Source organism: Schistocerca cancellata, chromosome 1 (assembly GCF_023864275.1).
Source record: "Schistocerca cancellata isolate TAMUIC-IGC-003103 chromosome 1, iqSchCanc2.1, whole genome shotgun sequence".
Classification (NCBI taxonomy): Eukaryota; Metazoa; Arthropoda; class Insecta; order Orthoptera; family Acrididae; genus Schistocerca; species Schistocerca cancellata.
The window spans coordinates 728,231,146-728,258,848 of NC_064626.1; the positions used below are offsets into that span (position 1 = coordinate 728,231,146).

The following is a 27,703-nucleotide window of genomic DNA, read 5'->3' on the forward strand; positions in this document are numbered from 1 at the left end:
CTTGTTTGGACCTTCTCAGTCTCTTGAATCAGACCCAACTGGTAAGGGTCCTGTACAGACAAACAGTACTCTAAGACTGGACGAATTAAAGTATTGTAAGCAATTTACTTTGTTGAAGGACTGCATTGCTTTAGTATTCTACCAATAAACCGCAACGTAGAGTTTACCTTACCTGTTACTTATGTAATAAGATTGTTCCATTTGAGATGCTTTCGAATAGTCGCACTCAGAAACTTGACGGATGTTACTGCTTCCAAAGACTGGGCATTAATTTTGTACTCATATATTAATAGGGATTTTCACTTTGTTGTACACAGTAGGTTGCACTTACTAATACTGAGAGATAACTGACACTGCCAATCATTACACCATGCATTTATTTTCTGCAAATCCTCATTGATTTGTTCACAACTTTCATGTGATACTACTTTCCTGTAGACTACAGTGTCATTGGCAAACAGTCTAATGCTGCTGTCAATACCATCAACCAGGTCGTTTATGTAAATCATAAAAAGCAGTGGACCTATTATGCTGCCCTGGGGCACACCTGATGTTACGCTTGTTTCTGTTGAAGTTCCCCATTCAGGATGACACACTGCTCTCTGTATGTTAGAAAACTTTCTATCCAACTGCATATGTCGTCGGATAGACCATAAGTGTGCACTTTTTGGAGCAAGCGACAGTGTGGAACTGAGTCGAACGCCTTTCGAAAGTCAAGGACTATGGCATCAACCTGGGAGCTGTTATCAGTATATCATGCACAAAGAGGGCCAGCTGTGTCTCGCATGAATGCTGTTTCCTTAACCGTGCTGGTTTCTGCAGATGAGCTACTCAGAGTCTAGAAAGGTCATTACGTCTGAACACAAAATGTGTTCCATGATTCTACAACAAATCGACGTCAGTGAAATTGGGCGGTAATTATGTGCATCTGATTTTCTACCCTTTTTATAGATTGCTATGACCTATTATATGTGATACCTTAATGTGTACACACGTCAGTGTGTTGGTCATTTTTTTCTCTGTGTTGAATGCCACAAACTTCACGACCTGATGTTTTCTTCATGATCTTAACTACACCATTAGGTGGACTGTGCCTATCAATATAGCCCCAAACTGTTTTATGTCCACTCGCCCACACTTCAACACCTGACCTGTTGCCCAAGGGAAAACAAGCATTAATGGTTTGCTCTTGTCACATGTACTTGGAGGTACTACCCAACCTAAAAACATACTACTACTAGTAGCTATAAGTATTAGTCTGCAAGTGTTGATGTTTGTTTTGTGGGATGCTTAACTGTGCTGTCATCAGCACCTGTACAAAGTCCCAATTTTTACACAGTTCAATCTAGCCACTGTCATGGAGGATGATGATGATGATGATGATGATGAAGACAACGCAAACACACAGTCCCCGGGCAGAGAAAATCCCTAACCTGGCCGGGAATCGATCCCAGGACCCCATGATCCAGAGGCAGCTATGCTACTATACCATGAGTTGCAGACTGTCTGAAGTGAAGCAAATATTGAAATAATGTTGTTCAGTTCACTGTCCTCAGTCAGCAACTGAAATACCTCCACTTATTGGAGTGAGGGTGGGGAAGAAAAGAGGGTGACATAGGAGATGGACAGAAAGAGGGTTAAGACAGAGGTGGACAGAGAGTGGGTGGAGGAGGCGGTGGACAGAGAGTTGTGACATATATATATATATACGCTAGTGAAGCCATAGGTAAGAAGCTAGTTGAAGAATAAAATTTTCCTTTGTAGCATTTTTGTGGCACTGTACAATGTTGCAAGATGAAACATTGTGCTATCGGACATTTTCAAAGGGAACTGTTTTCCATGACCTCTACAAATTACATTAATGTGGTGTTCAAAATGCGTAATTATAATTTCTTTTCGAGGGTTGCAGATGGAAAAAGCCTGCAAGGAAGACAGTGTACAGCATGAAGTTAATTATTTCTTTAAGGATCTGGAACATGGCTTCAAACCAGGTCATTTTGTGCAGTTCATGTCATTACTAACAAGTGCTTTAGCACTCTGGATTAAGTTCTACCTCAGTTTAATTCTTGAAAAATGGCTTGCTGTGTGGTGTTGCTTCAGTGGCAGTCACGAGTTCAAACCTTATCATCCGCAGCTATTTGTCACTTAGTATTTATCAATTCTGGAAGATTCTTGAAATTTCTTGTGTTTGTGTATTCAGAAATATGTATAGTTTGTATAAATAGCTGAACACTCTGTCCAGGAATTAATTCTGTTTCATCTGTATGTAGATTTCTGTACTAAATATACTTTCAGTGTTAAGTTTTGTATTATTTTGGTAACCCTACTTTTGGATTTGAACTTAATTGTGGTTATGATGTGACACTGTTTAGTGGAGATGTGAGGTACTTCTAAAAAATCTATATTGCCATGGCTCTAGTTAAGCAACATAAAAACCATTGCTTACAAGGATAGGAACCACAGTAAAATCAGCACATCATTTCCAAGGTCCATATATTCAGGACACCAATGGATTCCAAAACGGCAATAAGTCAGCTGCACATCAGGCATCCATCAATGTTCTCTGGAGATGCAGGTTAGGACCTGACGAAATTCAACTCAGATGCCAAATGCAATAGGTGGGATGACGTGTACTTATACTTGTATGTCACTTGGCCCAGCTGTGGTTCCATGACCAGTGAAGAGAATCTAAGTAGCTGCCATAAATTCCAACCTGAACTGAAGAAAAACATTTGCCGACAATCAGGAAGTCCTCTTAGCAATAGAACAATTAGGACCAGGGCACACTATGTGAGGAAATGATGCAGTACTACATACAAAATGTTTTGACGATTGTGAATCTGAATGTGACAGAAGATGACGAAATTTCACTCTTACAAAATCTCACACTTGATGAAATGGATTTTAGAAGACAGGTACCAAGCTCTTCTGGTAAAGGATGGCAGAACAACAGAGGAATCATCAAGCGGAGCCAGCACATCGTAAACTGCAAAAAACAAGTTCGATGAAAGACGTATGACCAACTCCTGAATGTCATCCCTGTAGCATTGTGGATGACCATCACAGTCTCTCGCTCTCATATGCCAGGTAGATAGATGAGATACAGCAATTCATGCTCCCAGAACTGTCAGACCAAGTAAGAGATGGCTAACTCTATACCTCAGGAGGTAATAGAGAATGTTACAGAAGAGGTGTATGGATCTTTAGCTCCAATCTCTGCCACCAGTCATATTTGCCAGTAAGAGTGGACTCTACCAACTCAGACTTATGTCACAGTTGTCAGAGACAACCCAGCACTTAACCAATGCAGGTAAAACCCAACTCCTCTGCTAAGTATAATATCCTACAAAAGCACGGGTATTTAGAGCACGGAGGACAACATGCCTGTATGTTTCCACAATGGACATTCGTGGCAGTTTGCAGAGAAAGATGATAATTTTTGATGACTATCATGCTACCAGATTCAACTCTCACATCACTTCTGTTCAATCCAGTCAACTTCTGATTATTATAGTCAACCTGTAGGATGAAGCCCATCATCACCATTGGTGACCAACCTGTCTGGGAGCTAGTTGACTTGGGGGTATAGTGTCAAATGCTTATCATTGTCATTTAAATAAGACTATATTCTGTGATATGAAAGTGATTGTGCTGAAGTTCACAAATGGGAAATAGGTCCAGCCTACAGGAATGTGTACAGCAAGCATAACTGTCAGTGACATAATGCAGCCCTTTGAATCTGGTGTTTTAGCAGACTATAGTCAAAATGTTGTTCTCAGATGAGACTTCTTGCAGACATCACAATCTGTCATAGACTGTGGAAAATCAGAGCTTCAGATTGATGAAGCTATTTCAACAAACACACATAACGAACATTGCTCTGGGCATCACAACAAGATGAGTTCTATTTGTCAGTCAAGACACTTGGTTAAAATGTGAAGCTTTCCTTGATTTCTAAAAAGCTATTCAGGCATACAAAAGAAATCTACATATCGGCAATGACCATAAGCTTTGTAGGTGGTCAAGGAGAAGAAATTCGGATCACTAATTGTCATGAGCAGCCACAACTCATTCATAAACTTATGTGCCTAGGGGCAGTCAACCAGTCTAGAAAGGGCAACTTAGTACTCTGCTACCACTACATGCAACACAGGGGAAGAAGGTACTGTCAAACTACCAAAAAGACCTGGCCTGACTGAGGAACATCATCAGTGAGTATTAGCCATTCTGCAACAATTTCCGGATGCTTCCAAATCTAGAGCTGAGAAAAGAAAAGCCAAGTGGCCCATGGTAGAACACTGTATCAACATTGGTTCAACAGATGGATGCTGGATAATCAGGGAGGGAGTGGAGAAGAGGCTGCAAGATGACTTCATTGTACCTTCAAGAGTTCTTGGTCTACCACTGTGGTCCCTGTGGAGGAGGAGGATGGTACATGGCATGTGTGCATTGATTACCAGCAGCTAAATAAAATCACAAAAAAGACATCTACCCATTGCTGTTTATTGACGACACCCTAGTCTGCTTGAAAGGCACAAGGTATTTCTTAGCTATGGGCATGAAGGCAGACTACTGGCAATTTGAGGTTGGTAAGACTGACAGGGAAGAGATTGCCTTCATAACACATGACTGCCTCAGCGAGTGCAAAGTTATATTATTTGGTGTGTGTAACACTCCACCCACCTTATAATGTGTGACAGAAAACCTTCTTCAATACCTTAAATGGACGACTTGTCTTTGCTGCCTGGATGACATTATTTCTTGAAGGCATTGGAAGATTTCTTGAAGACATTGGAAGAACATCTAAGTCTCTTGACAACCATCCCGAAGTGTGTTCAGGCTACAGGCCGCTGTCTAAATCTGATAGAGGGCTGTCAAAAAAATAAAAACCTTGAGACATCTACGGAATGGCAGTGGAGTCTGTCCCAATCCAGAGAAAATAAGAGCAACCACAGATTTTCCAACTCCTCAGCACACACATAATGTGAGAAATTTTCTTGGAATGTACTTGTACTGTTGGTGTTTTATAAAGGACTTCTGTACCAAGGCCAGAACTACTGCAAGGAGATGCTAAATTGAAATGAGGTGCAAAAAAAGACCTTTCCTTTTAAAGAGGCAATAACATGTTGTCCAACAAGAGAAAAATACCAAGACAGAACTTGACACTAATGTTGTATAGATGAAGGTATAGTATAAACTCAGGACAGAGCTGGAAAGGTGATAGATTATGCTTGCAGAGTACTCTCAAAGTCCAAGAGGAACTATTCCACAACAGAGAAAGAGTTCCTTGCAGTTGTTTGGGCCATCAACAAGTTCTAGCTTTATCTGTTTGACAAACTATTCACCATTGTGATGGATCGCAATACTCTGTGCTGTCTAACTAGAATGAAGGATACATCAGGTTGACTGGGGAGAAGGGTGCTGATGCTTCAGGGGTACAGCATTAAAGCGCTATGCAAAAGTGGATGCAAACACAAGGGTCCCACTGCATTTTGAGAAATCCCTCAGTGGAACACAGCAGTATGGATGAAAGCACAGTTTTCGTTGCACTAAATAACATTGCTGCTGAACACAAGGGTGAACCAGTACTGCCTGAAAACCATAGTGGCCTAGAAGGAGAAGGAACCAACTGAAGGAGAGTTCCAATTAATAAACAAAACAGTGTATAAGAGGAACTATGACCAGATGGGAAGGAAATAGTTCGTTGTCATACCAGCTTATGTGTGTCCAATTAGCCTGAAGTATTATCACGATGCTCTTACATCTTGTCACGTAGGATTTGTGAAGATATCACTGGCAGGTCTCTAATGATAGATTAGACACGATGTGATCCATCGTAAGGGATACCAGTCACAGAAGCAGTTACCTCCAGGGTATCTGGTGTCATTTCCACCTGCAGCAGTGCCATTACACTTAATTGGAATTGACCACTTGTGGAAGTTCTCAGACTCAACAGGTGGGACATGACGGATAGTCTGCTTTAACTATCTCACTGACTATACTGTCACCAAAGCTGTGTTGACTGCTGAAAATGTGGAAGTTGTAAGATTCCTTGTAGAACACATCAGTCTGAAGCACAGAGCACTGTGATCTCTGGCCGTGAAAAAGTTTCCCCGTCAACAATAGTATATAGATAATTTTGCATTGAGTCATCACCCACAGGATGATAACTGCCACTCACACATTGCTGTCCTCACAGAACACTTAAATAAGATGTTGGAAGATGTGCTCTCGATGTACATTGATGTTGAACAGAGTTTGGGATACAATACAGCCCATCAATATAGTTGCATACAACACAATGAGGCCCATAGGCTTCACATCATTCTGTATGCTCCACAGTCACAAGAATTCCAATTAATAAACAGAACAGTTTATAAGATGAGTTATGATCCGATAGAGTGGAAATAGCTGCTTGTCATCCCAGCTCACCTATGGCCAGGTATCCTGAATTATTTCCTCAATGCTCTTGCATCTGGTCATCTGTTATTTGTGAAGATTTGTGAATGGATATACTAGCCTTGTTTCAACTGGACAATTCTCAGGATGACTATGTGAAACATCTCATCACCAGGACCAAAGAAGGAAGACAGCTGGTTTGCATACGGACTATGACCCCCAGCAGAAAGATAGAGTGCTGTAATGCCAAACAGTGGCCATTGAGATGTAGCTCAGCAGAATTGGTGCATTTTTGTGGAAAGTGGGACTATTGGAAAAGTTACTAAAGTGCTGCTTTGGGCTGTATCCTATCCTTCACCATATGCTGGACATCACATATGAAGTAACATATCATTTGGCACTTGTTAGACATCACATATGAAGTCAAGGATTATGACCCTTCATCGAAAAGACAAAAGCACAAAGCTGTAACCTGTACGAAGCCCTGCTATGCTCTCAGGTGCAGATTATAGAGTAGGGCTTTTCATTCAAGAAACTGAAGACTCACTGAACAATTGTGAAGGTTTGAAGGGAGGGGCTACCTTCAATAGTCAGTACAGTGAAGAGGGTGTGACAACATGACCAGAATGTTAGGATCTGCCATTGCTGTTATATGCAGGACCATTGACAAGATCTAGATCCAGGGTACTGTAGTCAGTTTCTGAAGCAGCAGGTCACTGTTCCTCCAGGAGAGGGGGCAATGCAGTGAACTGTGCTGCAAGCAGTGTGTATTACAGTTAGCGCCACTGGCGGGCATGCTGCTGATTGCCATTTTAAACCCAATCATTTGCAATCAATTGTCATCAGTTCTGTATGGTTCCTGAAATTCCTTAGGTTTCTAATGTTTGTATATTCTGGAATATTCAATGTTTGCATAAATAGCTGCGCTCTCCTTGCAGGAGCTCTGTTATGGGTGTACATTGGTGTAATAAACATGCTTCTGTACTTCATTGACAATCTTGCTTTTGGATTTAGACTCGAGTATGGTTACAACGTGAATCAAATGTAACAGTGGAAACTCCAGGTTGGAATATCAAAATGAAAAGATGACACAACGCATTGAGTTGCTGACAAGTACAATGAATAGTGTGTTACACATTAGAGCTTTATGCCAAAGCCTTCTACAGTGAAGAAAACACACTCACATTCACACAAGCAAGCACACCTGATGCACGCATGATCATCTCCTCTAGCATGTTCATTTGTTAAGAATCATATACCTCTATTTATTGACCTCCCATTTTGAAAAACAAATGTGAAGACTCTATAAACAGTTGCTTGCCAGGAACTTTATAACATTGTCATGTATTGCTTTCTCAAGAACTTTGGATAAGCTTGATAGAATCAAGATGGACCTGTAGTTGTTAACGTCACTCGTTTCACCTTTTTTGAAGAGAGGAACAACTTCCATTGTCTTAAAATTTTTGAGGAACTGGCTAAAAAGCAATGAGCAGTTTATTATATTTGGCAAGGAATAAGACACATGATGGCAAATGTATTGAGAGGGTAATTTGATATGCCATCAGTACCACATGAGTGTGAGTTTGGTTTCTGTTTTATAATATTTAGTTTCTGTTTGATGACATGGTACATTTCACATGGTGTGTCTGGATCAAGGAACAATGTTTCAGGTAATAATACTTAAATCTGAACAGATAGAGAGCACTGGAGCAGAAATTTGAGAAGACAGTTTGTTGCCAATGTATATGAAATGGTTATTGAACACTTCACTTATTTATTTAGAGTCAGAAATGACGCTGTCTATATCCTCAATGGATCTTATTGAAAAACCCCTGCATTTGTCCCCAGCTGTCTTATTGAAAACATCCACATGGCTTTAGATTTAGTCCATGTATTGACTAAACTGCTGGTTGTACAGCATGTTGGCTTCATGAATAACCTTGTTGAGAATTAATGAAATTGGGAGGCACATATAAGGTGACAGAAAGACATAATGCTGGATATAAATCAAAAAGCGACAGACAAAAACTTCAGGAAAAAAAACCAGGAAGACTAGTGTGTTGATGGCAAGTAGATAGTAAGGAGCCTAATATGGCTGAAAAGCTAGTACCCATTTATGAATTTTGTAAATGCTGTGGTTGGGAGAGGAAATCCAAATTATATGTGGTGAAAAAGGTACAAAAGTACATGTTATTATATTCCTAGCAGACTCAGCAACAGCACATAGTATTATCTCTATGTAGATAATTTATCTGCGGTCATTGAGTCTTATTGGTAACTTAGTGAATCTCATGTTTGTGCAAAATAATGGTCACAGATAATCTACCAATCTCTTCCTCCCTTGGTAATACCTGTCTTGCCAGTGGTAGGTAATGTGGGTATATTTTCCTCATTTTGAAAGGGGTTAAGGTTAAGCCAAAACAAACTTAAAAGAGATTTACTTGTTTGCTAAGTCATCAATGTAGTTTTAACATTCAAAAGCATTTAAAGACAGCTGGTGTATTTATTGAAGGTATATAATGAAACAACTCTACGTGTAAGAATGGTACCTGGCTGTTAGAACACTTTGTGAAAGACAGTGACTAATAAAATAATGTGCTGGCCTTTGTAATTATATCAAATTAGCGAGTGGGCTTTTACTAGTTTTAGAAAATCATTATTGTGGTACATGACAGCATTGGACTATATTTTGTTCACGTTAATTTTTTATTAGTGCCAACAATGTCATAATATTTTATGTCTGTGTTATTACAGATAATAAGCAAAGATGATCACAATTGGTGGCAAGCAAGGAAAGACAATGCTGCTGGCTCAGCTGGTCTTATTCCTTCACCAGAACTCCAGGAATGGAGAACGGCCTGCATGGCGATGGAAAAGAGTAAACAGGAACAAGGTAAGCTTTGTTTATGTTGCCCTTTTTTAAAATATTTGAATGTCTGGAATGTTTTGTGCAGATTAGTGTAGAAGTTGTTCAACCCCCATTTATAAGTTCAATTTTTCAAGAAGTTGAGTGTTATTCACTACATCTTTCATATAAATTTAATCTGAATCTTTACACCAATCAGGGGCAGCTTACTTTCATCTAAATGTTCTAAAAGGTGTTTCCTGAACTGAAATGCAGCAAAGCATTAAACTAAGTTGGAATAAATCTGTGTTGTAGATCTGAGTGACTTGAGTAGAGTATCACAGAGTAAGCCACACATCTGGTAAAATTGACAGCAAATATTTGACTACTGGAAAATGTAGGTGGAAAGTCAACTTAAGAAATTTTTGATTAGGTAGCCAGTTTTTTCCTTAAATTAGATGATTTTGTGTTTTTAATACCAGTGTCATACTGAACAGTGTCACTGTAAATGTACAAGTTGCGTCTCCAAAATCTGGACAAATTTGAATTTCCCACAACATCCTTCTCCCATCGTATGTGATCACCACCACTGCCAGTGGTTTCTTGTCGATATTCATGATGTCAAAATTGCCAAGATGTTGAAAAAGAAGTGCAGTATATGATAAAACAGCTCTGAAGATCGAAGGCCTTCTTGCTGGGCAGTCGGCAGGAAATATAATTAACTTATTTCAACACCTGAAATCCACAAATAATGATTTGTTGCAATATTCAGCTTCAAAACAGTCAAATGAAGATTCCAGTGTAATGGTAAGCAAGCTTCACATGGAAGGCTGCATCATAAGGATCTTTTAAGTCATCAAAATACTGTAAGTGCTGATTTGTAGTATCCAAGGCAATCATCGGCAATGATTATTGGTGTGAGGACACCAACAGTACATATACGTACTCTGCAAGCCACTGTGAAGGCCATGGAAGAGGGTACTTCTCATTACAGCTTCTACCAGTTCTATCTACTTAAGTGCGAAGGGAAGTGTGATAGGACTGCTGTTATTCTTTACATACTTAAATGATCTGACGGACATGGTGAGCAGCAATTTGCAGCTGTTAGGCAATGATGCTGTCATGTATGGGAGGGTGTCATCATTGAGCGACTGTAGGAGGATACAGGATGACTTAGACAAAGTTTCTAGTTGCTGTGATGAGCGATAGCTAGCTATAAATGTAGAAATATATGAGTTAATGCAAATGAGTTGGGAAACTGTGTAATGTTCAAATACAGCATTTAGTGTGCTGCTAGACACCGTTAGGTCAATTTAGTATCTAGGAATAACAGTGTGAATGATATGAAATGAAGTGAGCATTTAAGGATTGTAGTAAGGAAGGTGAAAGGTTGAATCAGTATATTGGGAGAGTTTTAGGAAAGTGTGGGTTATCTATAAAGCATACTATGTATAGAACACTAGTGCAACCCATTCTGGAGTACTAATCAAGTGTTTGGATGCCTACCAGGTCAGATTAAAGGAAGGTATGGAAGCTGTTCGTAGACGGGCAGCTAGATTTGTTACTGGTAAGATTTGATCAGTGCGAAAGTATTGCGAAGATGCTTTGGGAACTCAAATGGGAATCCCTAGAAGGAAGGCAATGTTCTTTTTGAGGAACACTAGTGAAAAAATTTAGGAACCAGCATTTTGAAGCTGATTGCAAAATAATTCTACTGCCACCCGTATAGATTTTGCAAAGCAGAGGCACATAGACAGTTACTTTTCCCTCACTCTGTTTACGTTTGGAACAGGAAAGAAAATGACCACTAATTGTATAAAGTACCCTCCACCATGCACCATACAGTGGGGTGTGGAGGATGTGGATGTAGCTGTAGATGAATGATTGCTTAAATGTCTCATTGTGTTCTCTAATTATTGTGATCTTGTCTTGTTGTTCTGTATGGTAGCAAAACAATTGTAGATCTCAAACTGTCTTTTGAGGCACAATTTGCATCTATCATCATGCATCTACCATTGCAGATTTTTTTCAGCATCATGGTAACAATCTCCCATGACTAAAGCAAATCTGTGACCATTTGTGCTGCTCCTTTTGTGTGTGTTCAGTATCCCACAATAGTCTTACATGGTATGTGTCCCACACACTTGAACAATTTTCAGTGCATAGAACTCCAGGTAGGATGTTCGGTACAAATTATTCACATTCAAGGTAAGACAAATGCTCTGATCCAAGGTAAGACAAATGCTCTGACCCTTCGAGATCAAAGCGGGTCAGTGACTGCAAATTGTTCATTTAAAAATGATGCTGCAGGGAGAATTATGGGAAGATTGTAACAATAAATGCAAAAACTTTCATTCACACATTGTATTCCATAAATGCCATCATAAAGGAGAGCTTTCAGGTTTGTCTAAGTTCATTATTATCAGACAGTAGCAACCATTGCTGGCTGTTTTTGTGAAGTATGTCAGCAACAAATTATGACTGGCAATAATTTACTCAAACAGATAATTATGGTAATCACTTCTAGATTACGTGCTTGTAGGGGAAAAACAGCTACTTATAAAAAGCCTATCTCCTTCTCCTACACTACACAACAGTTGTTTTCATATAATACTTCAAAGTAATAATGAAGTTTTATACTGATCAGATGTTTATGTAATAGTTAAATAAAGACCTGTTTAATACAAATGTTGGAGGTATACAAAATTTAAGTGTCTGAGTCTACATATCCTGATAAATTGGGTGTTCTCTGTTTTGAACTCTTGGGACTTCCAATTCTTTCTTGATGTGTACTAGTAACCTGCTACAGACTTTTGCTCTACAGTATAAGACACCATTATGAACATTAGATAGGTACACTTAACCTATAATGAAATCATTTTTACTTTTAATATTGTGATAGGAAGTGTACATTTTATCCCGAGTTTACTCATGCTGTTAATCTCAAATATGATTAGGGAATATATGTATTGGTGTGTTAGGAAAAGAATCCTCAGGTTTCTGAAAAGGGTTCTGCAATATGTTCGATTATTCTTTTCACATTATTGTTATTGCTTGCATCCGTAGAATAAGTACTTTCTTCACCTTAGATCCAAAGTGCAATAAAATTGTGTCATAGGGCAGAACTGAGTGAAAGTGTGCAAGATAAAACCGAACAAAGAAATAACTGTTGGCTTGTACACAATTCAGAGACATAACTGCTGACAGCAGAACAAAATTTGCCCCCAGTCTTCTGCTAACTGTTGGTGGTCAATGAGGGTTATGTCATATCCTCACATTTCTTTTTTTAAAAAAGAAGGTGACACACAATAAATTTACTTGAATGTTAATTTAGGTGTTGTGAGGCATGGATGGAAACAGCGGTCCCCAAGGTGTCATTAAAAATATTGCTTTTTGTAATATATAATACATTGCTAGTAAAAATTTATTTAAGGGAACTGTTACATTTATTGGGAGTTGGTGGCACACCCTGCATATGAGTGGAGCACATGGAATAAATGATTCTTTTATTTGGAGTGGGTCCTCAGAAATGGCAGTAACATGTACAGATATTAAGACGTTGGTACAAACACAAGGGAGATATACAAACTCTGATTTTTGTTCTGTTGATTTCTTGCATGTGATGTTAAAAGTGGCTTCCCTGACAGACATGGGGCAACATGTTATGCTTAATACCAGCCAATATCTTCATAGGCCTCAGAGTGATTTACTTCTTGGTCTTCCATTACAGTTACTTGGCTATTGGTTTACATATGATACACCCATTATTTCAATGTGACTCACAAACAAAATTGTATATCTGACAGATCTTTGAGGGAGGGGGTGATGGAGGGGTGGGGGCAAGAAGACAACAATTCAGTTTTTGAGCTGAATGAGGTTAGCACACCAATCTCGTATTTTGAAGGAGTAGGGTTCAAATCCCATACAACTAACTAGATTTAATTTCGCCATTATTTCCGTAAATCACTTCAGGCAAATGCTGGTATGGTTCTGTTATCAAGACTAAGGCCCATTTGCTTCTCTGTTCTGTATAATTTGAGTTTTCACTCAATGTTTCAACATCAGTGGGACACTATAGACCATCCTTCCATTTTCCGCTATAAATGGAAAATATGATGTTAACTGTGCATGCTGCATGCAGATCTATACTGTTATACCCTTTATAGTTGGATGTAACTTTGTACAACTGCATGACGGTTCAATTGATTAAGGAAAGTCTGAAAACAAAAATGTGCAGATACACTTCTGTTGTGTCTGTCAGTGAAAGGCATGATGTTGCTGTCCTCAGTCCTCGTGAAGAATTAACTTCTCAGGTTCCCTTACATGTCTGATTTTGAGAGTTTCATTTTATTGAAATGAGAACCTCATTAATTTACAGGCGATATAGGAACCAACAATACATATTTATGGGCAAAAACACAAAATCTGAGACATCATAACGGTGCTCTTTATATTATACATATCCAGAACTTCATTACATCCAATTCACTTAGGATGGCTTGGGCACAGAGGACAAAAAAGCATATCAATTTTTGTTTTTCGTTGTCCACAACTACAGTTCACATCACCTGTATTGGAGTGTCATTGTTTCTTGTTTGAGTTGGATCATCCCACTCCCAATCACATACTATCCAGTGCCTTCTACACCAGCCAGCTTTTAATGCGTCCAATGGCAGATGTTCAGCTGCCTTGATTTATTCATAGAAGACAGATGTTCTCTTTTCCATAATTCTGTCCCTGCCTTTTTGGGTGGGATGAGAAGTTCTTTAGATAGTTGCAGAAAGCTTCTGTGGTACCTCACCGATTGCTGAAAAGGGTTATGTCCATGCATCAGATCACTGCTTGTTCAATTCCATCAGAAACCTCTCATTATTGGCAAACACTCCTCTGCATACAGAGATGATGCTATCCGTGCTAGGCTGCAAAATTCAAACCTTTAATCAATCACAGGATTTTTTTTCAGCACTGCCCATAGGTATCTAACATGACATTAATTGTACTAGATTGAGAAATGTATTCAGTGCAGACCATCACAATTCTATTACTGGTACCAGATAAATGAAAACATGATTCATTTATTAGGCATTTTATTCCAGTATTGCCTGACTGATAAATAACTGCTGAAACTCACTTTTTGCTACATTTTGTAAATTTTATATTTTTATTTATTTATTTTTTGTATCATTCTGATTTTGCTCCTGCAACACAGCATTACAATGGGCATGTGTTCCTCTCTCTCTCTCTCTCTCTCTCTCTCTCTCTCTCTCTCTCTCTCTCTCTCTCTCTCTCTCTCTCTCTGTGTGTGTGTGTGTGTGTGTGTGTGTGTGTGTGTGTGTCCCTTAATTTCAAATTAAGAACATGCCTGTTTGAGTGAGAGATACTGCCTCCCTTTCTCCCATGCAAGGTATCACAACAGCTGCATGAGCTCTGGACAACAGTTTCATACAATGTCACACATCCCTGACAATTTTTGTTCATATTCTTTCAAGCAGAAGAGTCATTGTTATTGTTGTTTTAAGTGTACACACAATGTTTCGGTTGGGACTCTTAAGGCACTATATCAGTCAACACATTTCCTTTCACACACTGTCAAGGAATGCTTCATTGAATGTTTTTGACTATACATAAGTATACATTACAGTCTCTCATGGCTTGTTGCTAGATAATTACACACTGCTCATTCACTATCTTACAATAGACAACTGATTTCAGCCATTCACGCAATAATATCACAAAGAGATGGTACTTGACTTCAGTTATCACTCTTCTAAGTTCCACGATACTTGAAAGACCTGAGAATATTATATGCCTTGATTCTCATACGAAATACACTCCTGGAAATGGAAAAAAGAACACATTGACACCGGTGTGTCAGACCCACCATACTTGCTCCGGACACTGCGAGAGGGCTGTACAAGCAATGATCACACGCACGGCACAGCGGACACACCAGGAACCGCGGTGTTGGCCGTCGAATGGTGCTAGCTGCGCAGCATTTGTGCACCGCCGCCGTCAGTGTCAGCCAGTTTGCCGTGGCATACAGAGCTCCATCGCAGTCTTTAACACTGGTAGCATGCCGTGACAGCGTGGACGTGAACCGTATGTGCAGTTGACGGACTTTGAGCGAGAGCGTATAGTGGGCATGCGGGAGGCCGGGTGGACGTACCGCCGAATTGCTCAACACGTGGGGCGTGAGGTCTCCACAGTACATCGATGTTGTCGCCAGTGGTCGGCGGAAGGTGCACGTGCCCGTCGACCTGGGACCGGACCGCAGCGACGCACGGATGCACGCCAAGACCGTAGGATCCTACGCAGTGCCGTAGGGGACCGCACCGCCACTTCCCAGCAAATTAGGGACACCGTTGCTCCTGGGGTATCGGCGAGGACCATTCGCAACCATCTCCATGAAGCTGGGCTACGGTCCCGCACACCGTTAGGCCGTCTTCCGCTCACGCCCCAACATCGTGCAGCCCGCCTCCAGTGGTGTCGCGACAGGCGTGAATGGAGGGATGAATGGAGACGTGTCGTCTTCAGCGATGAGAGTCGCTTCTGCCTTGGTGCCAATGATGGTCGTATGCGTGTTTGGCGCCGTGCAGGTGAGCGCCACAATCAGGACTGCATACGACCGAGGCACACAGGGCCAACACCCGGCATCATGGTGCGGGGAGCGATCTCCTACACTGGCCGTACACCACTGGTGATCGTCGAGGGGACACTGAATAGTGCACGGTACATCCAAACCGTCATCGAACCCATCGTTCTACCATTCCTAGACCGGCAAGAGAACTTGCTGTTCCAACAGGACAATGCACGTCCGCATGTATCCCGTGCCACCCAACGTGCTCTAGAAGGTGTAAGTCAACTACCCTGGCCAGCAAGATCTCCGGATCTGTCCCCCATTGAGCATGTTTGGGACTGGATGAAGCGTCGTCTCACGCGGTCTGCACGTCCAGCACGAACGCTGGTCCAACTGAGGCGCCAGGTGGAAATGGCATGGCAAGCCGTTCCACAGGACTACATCCAGCATCTCTACGATCGTCTCCATGGGAGAATAGCAGCCTGCATTGCTGTGAAAGGTGGATATACACTGTACTAGTGCCGACATTGTGCATGCTCTGTTGCCTGTGTCTATGTGCCTGTGGTTCTGTCAGTGTGATCATGTGATGTATCTGACCCCAGGAATGTGTCAATAAAGTTTCCCCTTCCTGGGACAATGAATTCACGGTGTTCTTATTTCAATTTCCAGGAGTGTATTAGTGGCAGTTCAGATTCTGTGCTGAAATTCCTTTGTGTGAAATTATAATTGACATACCAGTCAAACTGTCTAGAAATGGATCTAAAACTGTTTCACAAGTTTCTATTGCTTGGGTAGCAGCTTTTATTTCAGCCATTAAATTATAGGATGTTGCAAGGTTCAAAAGAGCCTCTCTGTTTCTACTATTTGTGAGGTAATCAATATTGAAATTGCTTGGGTTACCAACTCTCAATGCATATTATTTACTTTATTTAGCAATGGCTTCATTTTGCTTAAGAGAAGTTCAAAATTTCCAGACGGTGATTGGTAAACAGTAGCGATATAATTTTTATAGGTGCAATTTCATAATCCTTTTCGACGTTTGTTCTGGTTAAGTCAAGTAGTGTGGTCTGAAAAGGGGGCAACAGTCTGGATGATTGTCTGATCTGGCCTTATATCCTCAACCAAAACGGCCTTGCTTTGCCGGTAACGTGAACAGCAGAAAGCTATAATTTTTCCCGAGAGCATGCAGCTCTACTATGTGGTTAAATGATGATGGCTTCCTGTTTGGTAAAATATTCCGAAGGTAAAATAGTCCACCATTTGGATCTCCAGATGGGGACTGCTCAGAAGTATGTCATCATCAGGATAAACAAAACTGGCATTCTATGGAATGGAGTATGGAATATTAGATCCCTTAATTGGGCAGGTAGGTTAGAAAAATTAAAAAAGGGAAATGGATAGGTTGAATTGATACACAGTGGGAATTAGTGATGTTTGTTGGCAGGAGAAACAGGACTTCTCATCAGGTGACTACAGGGTTATAAATACGAAATCAAATAGGGGTAATGCAGGAGTAGGTTTAATAATGAATAAGAAAATAGGAATCCAGGTAAGTTACTATGAACAGCATAGTGAGTGCATTATTGTAGCCAAGACAGACCCGAGGCCAACACCTGCGATGGTAGTACGAGTTTACATACAACTAGCTCTGCAGATGGTGAGGAGGTGGAAGATATGTATGATGAGATAAAAGAAATTATTCAGACAGTTAAAGCAGGTGAAAATTTAATCGCAATGGGGGACTGGAATTCGATAGTAGGGAAAGGAAGAGAAGGAAAAATAGTAGGTGAATATGGACTGGGAGAAAGGAATGAAAGAGGAACCCACCTGGTAGAATTCATAAAAGAAATTTGTGTATGTGGAAGAGACCAGGAGATGCCAGAAGGTTTCAGATTGATTATATAAAGGTTAGTCAGAGATTTAGCAATCAAATTTTAAGTTGTAAGACTTTCCCAGAGGCAGATGTGGACTCAGACCACAATTTAGGGGTAGATTAAAATTGAAAAAAATTCAAAAAAGGTAGGGAATTAAGGAGATTGAACCTGGATAAGTTGAAAGAACCAGAGGTTGTGGAGTACTTCAGAGGAAGCATTATACGATTGTTGACTATAAAACGTGAAGGGAATACAGTAGAAGATGAACGGGTAGCTTTAAGAGATGAAATAGTGAAGGCAGCAGAGGATCAAATAGGTAAAGAGACAAGGCCTAGTAGGAATCCTTGGATAACACAAGAGACATTGAATTTAATTGATGAAAAGAAAAAAAAATTTAAAAATGCAGCAGATGAAGCAGGCGAAAAGGAATACAAACATTTAAAAAATGAGAGTTACAGTAATTGCAAAATTGCTAAGCAGGAATGGCTAGAGAAAAAATGTAATGATGTAGAAGCACATTTCTTTAGGGGAAAGATAGATACTGCCTACAAGAAAATTAAAGAGGCCATTGGGAAAGAGCTCAGATGGTAAAAAACAACGAAGGGAAAGCTGAAAGATGGAAGAAGTATATAGAGGGTCTATACAAGCAAGATGAACTTGAAAGCAATGTTATGGAAATGAAGTGGGTGTAGATGAAGATGAGATGGGAGATAAGATATTGCGAGAAAAATTTGACAAAGCTCTGAAAGATCTAAGTTGAAATAAGGCCCCAGGAGTAGATGGTAATCTGTCAGAACTATTGATAGCTGTGGGGGCGCCAGCGGTGACAGAACTCTTCCATTTTGTGTGCAAGATTTGTGAGACAGGCAAAAGACCATCAAACTTCAAGAAGAATGTAATAAATCCAATTCCAAAGAAAGCAGTTGAAGATGTGAATATTGCTGAACAACCAGTGTAAGAAGTCATGTATGCCAAATTCTAACGTGAATTCTCTACAGAAGAATGGAAAAACTGATAGAAGCAGACCGTGGGGAACATCAGTTTGGATTCCGGAGAAATTTAGGAACACACAAGGCAATACTGACTGTATGATTTGTGTTAGAAGATGTGGTTGAGAAGGGAGTGAGCCTATTCCTGATGTTATTCAATCCGTATATTAAACAAGCAGTGAAGGAAACCAAAGAAATATTTGGAGCAGGAATTAAAGTTCAGGGTGAAAAAATAAAAACTTTGAGGCTTGCTAGTGACATGGTAATTCTGTAAGAGACTGCAAAGGACTTGGAAGAGCAGTTTGATGGAATGGACAGTGGCTTGAGGGTAAGATGCAAGATGAACATCAACAAAAGCAAAACAAGCACAATGGAATCTAGTCACATGAAATAAGATAATGCTAAAGGAATTAGGTTAGGAAACAAGACACTTAAAGTAATACATGAGTTTTGCTATGTGGGCTGCAAAATAACTTATGATGGCTGAAGTAGAGAAGATATAAAATGTAGACTGGCAATGGCAAGGAAAGCATTTCTGAAGAAGAGAAATTTGTTAACATTGAATACAGATTTATGTGTTAGGAAGTCTTTTTCGGAGGTATTTGTCTGTAGTATAGCCATGTATGAAAGTGAAATGTGGGCAGTAAATAGTTCAGAAAGAGAATAGGTGCTTTTGAAATGTAGTGCTACAGAAGAATGCAGAAGATGAGATGGATAGATCATGAAACTAATGAGGAGGTACTGAATAAAATTGGGGAGACAAGAAACTTGTGGCACAACCCGACCAAAAGAAGGGATCGGTTGATAGGAGACATTCTGCTGCACCTAGGGATCACCAGTATGGTATTGGAGGAAAGTGTGGGTGGTAAAAATTGTAGAGAGAGACCAAGAGATGAATACAGTAAACAGATATACAAAGATGTAGGTTGCAGTAGTTATTTGTAGATGATGAAGCTCACACAAGATAGAGTAGCGTGGAAAGCTGCATCAAACCAGTCTATGGACTGAGGACCACAACAACAACCAATCAAATAGTATAGTGAAGACTAAAAATTGGAAATTAGCTATTTTGTTTGTATTGTAGCCTCAGTCATGTAATGATTATGAAATCAAGTCTCCGTCACATTAGTTATTGTGCCTGTGCACTAACAAAAACATACAGATGTGTGGAGGGAGGGGGTGGAAGTAAGCTAGTATTTTTGTTTTGGAAAATCCACAGTGGAACAATGAAAAGAGAGCATGTGGTGCTGTTTGGAAGGTGATAGGTAAATCAGAATAGAAGGATAATATTATGAAAAGGGAGTGTGTGGCATGACTTGGAAGGCAACAGGTAAAACACAGAAAATATTGCAATAGACAGTTGGTTTTGATCATGCACACATCATTGATCTGTCCTCCAAGACATAAGCATCATTATTGATGATCACACTGTGTCGTATGCTACATAGTTCTTTAAACTTAGTTTCAATTACTCCTCACAACAGGGAGGAAAATAATTTCTGTCAAACACTTTGGGTGTATTGAATACAGTGGAATAAAATATCTCCTTTTTATGACAATGTCATTGACCTGTTGCATTCTGAAAACTTTGTTAGAGTTGTCAAAAATGGGATTACAGCAAGCTGTTTCAAGAAGATATTTGCAAAATTTGTGGTGAATTTTACATCAGAGATTGTGACAGTGTATTTTGGTATTCCCATCAGAATACTTCACTTGACAAGAATGTCCTGAACTGTGATCAAATCTAGATAAATTTGTAATTCAGACATACAAAAGAGAGGGGCGGGGGGGGGGGGGGGGGGGGGGGGAAGATGCAACAAGATACAGTGATGGTACTCAGATATATTTCTGTACATTACATCTATGCAATTTGTAAGGACTTAAAGATGCTTTGAGTGTGATATATTTCAGCAGTACAATAAATAGTTGACAGTGTGTGACATATGCTGTGCTATTTTTGCTGCTTCTTCAAGAGTCCGTAAGTGTATGACTTCAGCTGAAGACATACAAAATCCCAATAAGGTCTATTGTTCTCTTATGAGAAGGAATGGGCAATGAAGTCTGCCCTTCACGTGCCAGCATCAGTTTGTTGAAAGTCCAGCTTTACCTGTGGGTATATCAGCTACACCTGATCAGACCATTTGAATATGCCTTCAATATTTGTATTTATTTTTTAATTCTTGAACTCATTCACAAAAATTTAATGTCTCTCATATGACTCCATGACCTGCGTTAGTAATAGTAACCTGAATATGCCTTCAATATTTGTGTATATTCTTTTAATTCTGAACTCATTCACAAAAATTTAATGTCACATCTATGACTCCATGGCCTGTATTAGTACTTGTAACCATATCTTCAAGATGTCTAATTCTGAACTTTGTGGTTATCTGAATGAAATGATTTTTTTGTCTCTCTAATGTAGTTGTTTCATGACAGTAGAAGGAATGCTACCATTAAAAATGTACACAAAATATGTACATCTACATCTATACTCTGCAAACCACGATGAGCATGGCAGAGGGTACGCCCCATTTTACCAGTTAGTAGGGTTTCTTCCTATTCAGCTCATGTATGGAGCATGAGGAGAATGACTGTTTGAAAGCCTCTGTGTGTGCAGTAATTATTCTAATCTTATCCTCACGATCTGTATGTGAGTGATATGTAGCGAGTTGTAGTATATTCCTAGAGTAATCATTTAAATCCGGTTCTTGAAGCTTTGGTAATAGATTTTCTCGGATTGTTTACATCTGTCTTCAAGAGTCTTCCAGTCCATTTAATTCAGTATCACCCTGACGCTCTCCCACGGATTAAATGAACCTATCTCCATTTGAGATGCCCATCTCTGTACGTATTCAATATCACTTGTTAGTCTTATTTGGTACAGGTCTCACACACTTGAGCAATATTCTAGAACTGGTTGCATGAGTCATTTGTAAGCAATCTCCTTTGTAGACTGATTTCACTTCCCCAGTATACTACCAATAAACCGAAGTCTACCATCTGCTTTACCCAAGACTGAACCTATGTGATCAATTTATTTCATATCCCTACAAAATGTTACACCCAAGTATTTGTATGAATTGGTCGATTCCAGCAGTGACTCATTGATATTATAGTCGTAGGACACTACATGTTTTCATTTTGTGAAGTGCATAATTTTACATTTCTGAACATTTAGAGCAAGTTGCCTATCTCTGCACCATGTTGAAATCTTATCAAGGTCTGACTGAATATTTATGCAGCTTCACTCAGATAGTACTTCATTAAAGATAACTGCATCCTCTGCGAAAAGCCTGATTTTACTATTAATATCGTCTGCAAGGTTATTAACATACAACATAAACAACAAGGATCCAAACTCACTTCCCTGAGACACACCCGAATTTACTTCTACATCTGACAATGACTCCCCATCCAAGATAACATGCTGTGTCCTCCTTACCAAAAAGTCCTCAATCCAGTCTCAATTTTCACTTGACATCTCATATGATCGTACTTCTGGCAGTAAGCATAGGTGCAGTACTGAGTGGAATGCTTTTTGGAAATCAAGAAACACTGCATCTACCTGGTTGCCTTGATCCAAAACTTTCAGTATACCATGTGATAAAAGTGAGAGTTGGATTTCACATGATGGGCATTGAGAAGGTCATTCTGTTCAAGATACCTCATTATTTTTGAGCTCAGAATATGTTCAAAGATTCTATAACAAATCAATGTCAAGGATATTGGGTGATAGCTTTGTGGATCACTTCTGCTACCCTTCTTGAAGATGGGTGTGACCTGTGCCTTTTTCAAGAACTGGACAAGGTTTGTTGTTCAAGGGATCTATAATAGATTATAGTTAGAAGAGGGCCTAACACAGCTGCAAATTCGGTACAGGGATTCCATTGGGGCCTGGAGCTTTGTTCACTTTTCATGATTTCAGCTGTTTCTCACTACCCTGACACTAATACTTACTTCATTCTTCTTTTCTCTGGTACAAGGATTAAATTGGGGAAATTCTCTTGGGTTTCTGATTTTTAAGGAACATTTAAAAACAGTGTTAAGCATTTCAGCTTAGTAGTGAAGCTTTCATAATGTTACCCGGATTCTGTAAACTCACTGTAACAGATCTATATGCAAGAAACAGTTAGAACTTACATATGAAACTGGAGAGTAATACTAATTCTGTCCATATTCAGGACAGATTTTATTGATCAATTACATAGTTTGTTTCAAACAGTGGGTCCCACAGTTTTATAGGAGAGAGTGCTGGTTGGTCATGATTGGATATGAGATCACGGCTGAACTGTAGACTTAGCCACACACTGTGCTAAAGCACTAATTTAACAATTTACATCATCAGAAATTTCTACACATGAGAGTCTTCATTACATGGAATACATATACAAATGTTCATCCATACAAAGTCCTTACAGTAGTGTAGAAGAAAAAGGAGTCGCATCATTTTAACAATTACTGCAACTTTGGATCCAGTCTCACTTAATATCATAGACTCACTTCCCAGCCAGGCACAGGGATACTTTACAGTGGTCTAAGACTGAAACTGTGCCATCAAACAACCAGCAAAGAAAAAATAACAGCTCCAAACAGTGTTAAATCATTTAAACAGTCATATACATATATAATTATGAGCTAAATGAGTATGTCCATCTGCTTAATAGTGTGTTGGTCCACCACTGAAATACAATACAGTAGTGTTTGCATGGTACGGATTCAGCAACTCCTTAGAGGGTTTCTGGAGATATGTGACACCAGATGTCCATGCACAGGTCATGCAGTTCCCATAATTTATGGGTCAGTGGTTTTTGGGTGTGGATCTTGTGCCCAGTAGCATTGCAGATTTGATCCATCAGGTACAGGTAAAGCGGATTTGGTGGCAAGTACAGCAGTGTGACTTCACTATCATGCTCGTCAAACCAGACAAGCACAATTCTAGCTTTGTGACACAGATAATTATCATGGCGGAAGATAGCATAACTACAAAGAAAGACATCAAGCATGAAGGGATTGGGTGATCTACAACAATGTTGATGTAGTCCACAGCTATCATGATGATTACTACCATAGATTCTACAGAAGCCCTTCTTCTACATCCATGAAGTGGTGCATGTTTAGGGCAGTTATTTACCTGGATGGCCACTTGTCTGGACACAACTTTTGACCTGTTGTAACAAGAAATGTAATACATCTGTCCAGGTGACATGTTTCCATTGATCCAGAGTCCCATGTTGACCATTCTGCACCTTCTGTAATTGACGTCATTGTATCGCCATGGGAACACACAGCGGCCATCTGCTGCAGAGATCCATGTTCAACAGTGTGCACAGAATGGTGTGCTCTGAAACACTTGTTTCCTGCTTTACAGGGTGGCAAAACTCGAACTTAAGCATTCTGTAAAAATCTTATCATCTGTTTGTGGTTTAACCACACTTCAACTGCTTAACATAGCTGCTTATGACAGTAGCACATGAACAGCAGACCTATTTCATCATTTTGAAATACTTCTTCTCAGCTGCTGGACTGTACCAATTTACCCTGTGTCCGAGTTGCTTATGTCAGTAGATTTCCCCATTTTCAGTCCATATTGTCACTAGAATGATTATCCATTCATCTTTCTTCCACTTAAATATTTTTCTTACTGTGTAACATTTCTGCATGCCACCAGGTGACATGTATTGTCACAGTGGGTAATAATTACAATGTTTTGGCTTGTCACTGTATGTCTTGAAACAAATACTTGTTGAGATATAGTCCATCCATCTTATGATCACCATCTGTTGACACTACAGGAGGTGCTCAAAGTGGTTACCACTTATTCTCAACTTCCTTCAGCCCACTTGTTCGTAGAACCACAAACCCATGTGAATTCACCTGGGTATCCTCAGATTTGGTCACATGTCAGTGAGTGTGAATGGATCAATGGCTTTAAATGTTCAATAACCAGAAATTTAGGGGATTAAGGTTAGATGAACCAGTTCATTGTTTGTGAAAATATTGTTGTATGAAGTGTAAAAAAATTGGATGGTGCTCTCTTCAGAAAAAACCATATCCATTGTCTTTCTGCAAGAGTTATGTTTTTTAATAGCATGGGTAATTTATCACTCAGAAATTGGTATAACCAGCACCGGATCATTTGTCTGATAGTCTATGGCTCTGAAAGCCTTTCAAGTCTTTTGCTCTCACTTCCTTCCCACCCACTGATAGCAAAGTGAGCCTGATGCCTTACCTTACTTCCACAATTGCTCAAGCATCTGCATCAGCTCACTTGTTGTAATTACAGCAGTGATTTATTATCCCAACTCTTTCATAAACAAAATGGAAATAGTGAACAGTGTATCTTTGGTGTCCTGTCTAAGAATCAATTGCAGAACTGTAATTTGGCATGGTGATATCGTGACCTGCGAGCTCGCTTATGGTATAAGTGATAGTGATAAAGTAACTGATGACACAGAAATGACCATGCCAGAGTGTGGTTTGTGCCATTGCATGATCGTGGGAATGAAAAAACACACATGCGCACAAAAGCACAACTGTCACACATACATAGCCACTTTCACTTCTGTTGCTAAGGTCCGACTGCTACTGCATCTGATCTGAGTAGCAGCCTAGCTAGGACAGATTGTGGGGTTATGGAAGAACGTATGGTGAGGAGGAGGGATTGCAAGGTAGCAATGGGGGAGGATACTAATGCTGTCTATGGGAATGTGCAGGGATATGATAAGGACAGTATAGGGCTGTTTGGTGCAGCATTGGGAGTCTGTGGAATGAGGGAGGGAGAGGGGAGAGGTGGCAAAGGGAAAAGCAGAGAAGCAGAGAGGGGAAGGAAATATTTACATGCGTTGGTGGGATAGAAGGCACTTTGTAGAGCTAGAGTGAAATCAGAGAAGGGGATAGACGGGTAGAGGACAGGGACTAGCAAAGGCTGAATCGAGGAATATTACAATGAATAAAGGATATGTTGCATGAGAGTTGCCACCTGTGTAGTTCAGAAAAGCTGGTGTTGGTGTGAAGATTGCAGATAGCGTGGACTGTGAATAAATTGTTAAAGTGAAGAAAATTGTGTTGGGCAGCATGGACAGCAACTGGGTGGTCTATATGTGTCTTGGCCACATTTTGGCAGTAGCCACTGATGTCAACAGACAGCTTGTTAGTACAACCCATGTAGAATGCAGCACAGTGGTTGCAGCTACATTTGTAGATGTTATGACTGCTGTAACAGATTGCCCTGCCTTTGACAAGAGATGCCAGTGACAGGACAGGAGTAGATGTTAGTGAGAGGATGTATGGCACAGGTCTTGCATTAAGGTCTGTTTCAGTGATATGAGCCCTGGGTTAAGGGTATGGGAGTAGGAATGGAGTAGGGACAGACAAGGCTATTATGTAGGTTTGGTGGGCAGCAGAATACAACTGTGGGAGGGGTGGGTAAGATAGTGGGGACAGTAGTGGAGTGATACTTCTCATTTCAGGGCTCAATGAGAAGTAGTTGAAACCCTGTCAGAGAATGTGATTCAGTTACTCCAGTCCTGTCCGCCCCGATAGCTGAGTGGTCAGCGTGACAGATTGCCGTCCTACGGGCCCAGGTTCAATTCCTAGCTGGTCAGGGATTTTCTCTGCTCAGGGACTGGGTGTTGTGCTGTCTTCATCATCATTTCATCCCCATCCAGCTCGCAGGTCGCCCAGTGTGGTGTCGAATGTAATAAGACCTGCACCAAGGTAGCTGGACCTGCCCCGCAAGGTGCCTCCCAGCAAATGACGCCAAATATTTGTTTTCATTTCCACTGCAGTACTGGGTAGTGCTGAGTCACACCCCCCTTTCTGGCTGGACAATGTGTGTGTGGGAATGGTAGGTGACTGGATCGACAAGGCACAGGTGATGTGTTCCTGGAGAAGGCCTCAGTGAGACCTTTGGCATATTTGGAAAAGTAATGTTTGTCCATGAGACAAAGACTGAAAAACTAATGACAGGATAACATTGTACAAGACAGGGTGTGAAATGTCGAAGCTTAAATGTGGTAGGGAAGCTAGAAAATCTGAAACGAGAAAAGCAAAGGCTCAGTCTAGATATAGCGGGGGCCAGTGAAGTGAAACGGAAAGAAGACGAGGATTTCTGGTCAGATGAGTGTAGGGCTATCAACAGCAGCAGAAAATGGTATAACAGGAGTGAGATTTGTTATGAATAGGAAGGCAGGGCAGAGAGAGTGTTACTGTGAACAGTTTGGTGATATGGTTGTTCTCACAGAATCAACAGCAAACCGACACAGACAACAATAGTTCAGGTATAGTTCAGGTATACATTCTGATGTTGCAAACTGAAGATGAAGAGATAGAGAAAGTGTATGAGGATACTGAACATACAATTCATTACGTAAAGGGGTATGAAAATGTAATAGTCATGAGGGACTGTAATGCAGTTGTAGGGAATGGAATAGAAGAAAGCGTTATGGGAGAATATGGGCTTGGTACTAGGACTGAGAGAGGAGAAAGACTAACTGAGTTCTGAAATAAATTTCAGCTAATAACAGTGAATACTGTTCAAGAATCACAAGAGGAGGATTTATACTTGGAAAAGGCCAGAAGATATGGGAAGATTTCAGTTAGATTACATCATGATCAGACAGAGATTCCAAAATCAGGTACTAGATTGTAAGACATACCCAGGAGCAGATGTAGACTCAGATCACAATGTGGTGGTGATGAAGAGTGGGCTGAAGTTCAAGAGGTTAGTGAGGAAGAATCAATACACACAGAAGTGGAATACGGAGGTACTAAGGAATGAAGAGATATGCTTGAAGGTCTCTAAGGCTGTAGATACAGCAATGGGGAATAGCTCAATAGGCTGTACAGTTGAAGAGAATGGACATCACTAAAAAGGGCAATCACAGAAGGTGAAAGGAAAATGTATATACAAAGGAAGTCACTGTGAAGAAACCATGGGTAACAGAAGAAATACTTCAGTTGATCAATGCAAGAAGAAGCTACAAAAATGTTCAGGGAAATTCATTAATACCGAAAT

General features: G+C 40.1%; 1 protein-coding gene across 6 annotated transcripts in view; it reads left to right on the forward strand.

Annotated features, from left to right (window-relative positions):
• Positions 1-27,703, forward strand: part of LOC126185168 (peripheral plasma membrane protein CASK) — a 530,963-nt gene that overhangs the window by 419,480 nt on the left and 83,780 nt on the right. For all 6 annotated transcript variants that reach the window (XM_049928023.1, XM_049928015.1, XM_049928042.1 and 3 more), the window contains one exon: positions 9,154-9,292. In XM_049928023.1, the coding sequence (XP_049783980.1) occupies positions 9,154-9,292 (139 nt within the window). The remainder of the gene's footprint in view (positions 1-9,153; positions 9,293-27,703) is intronic.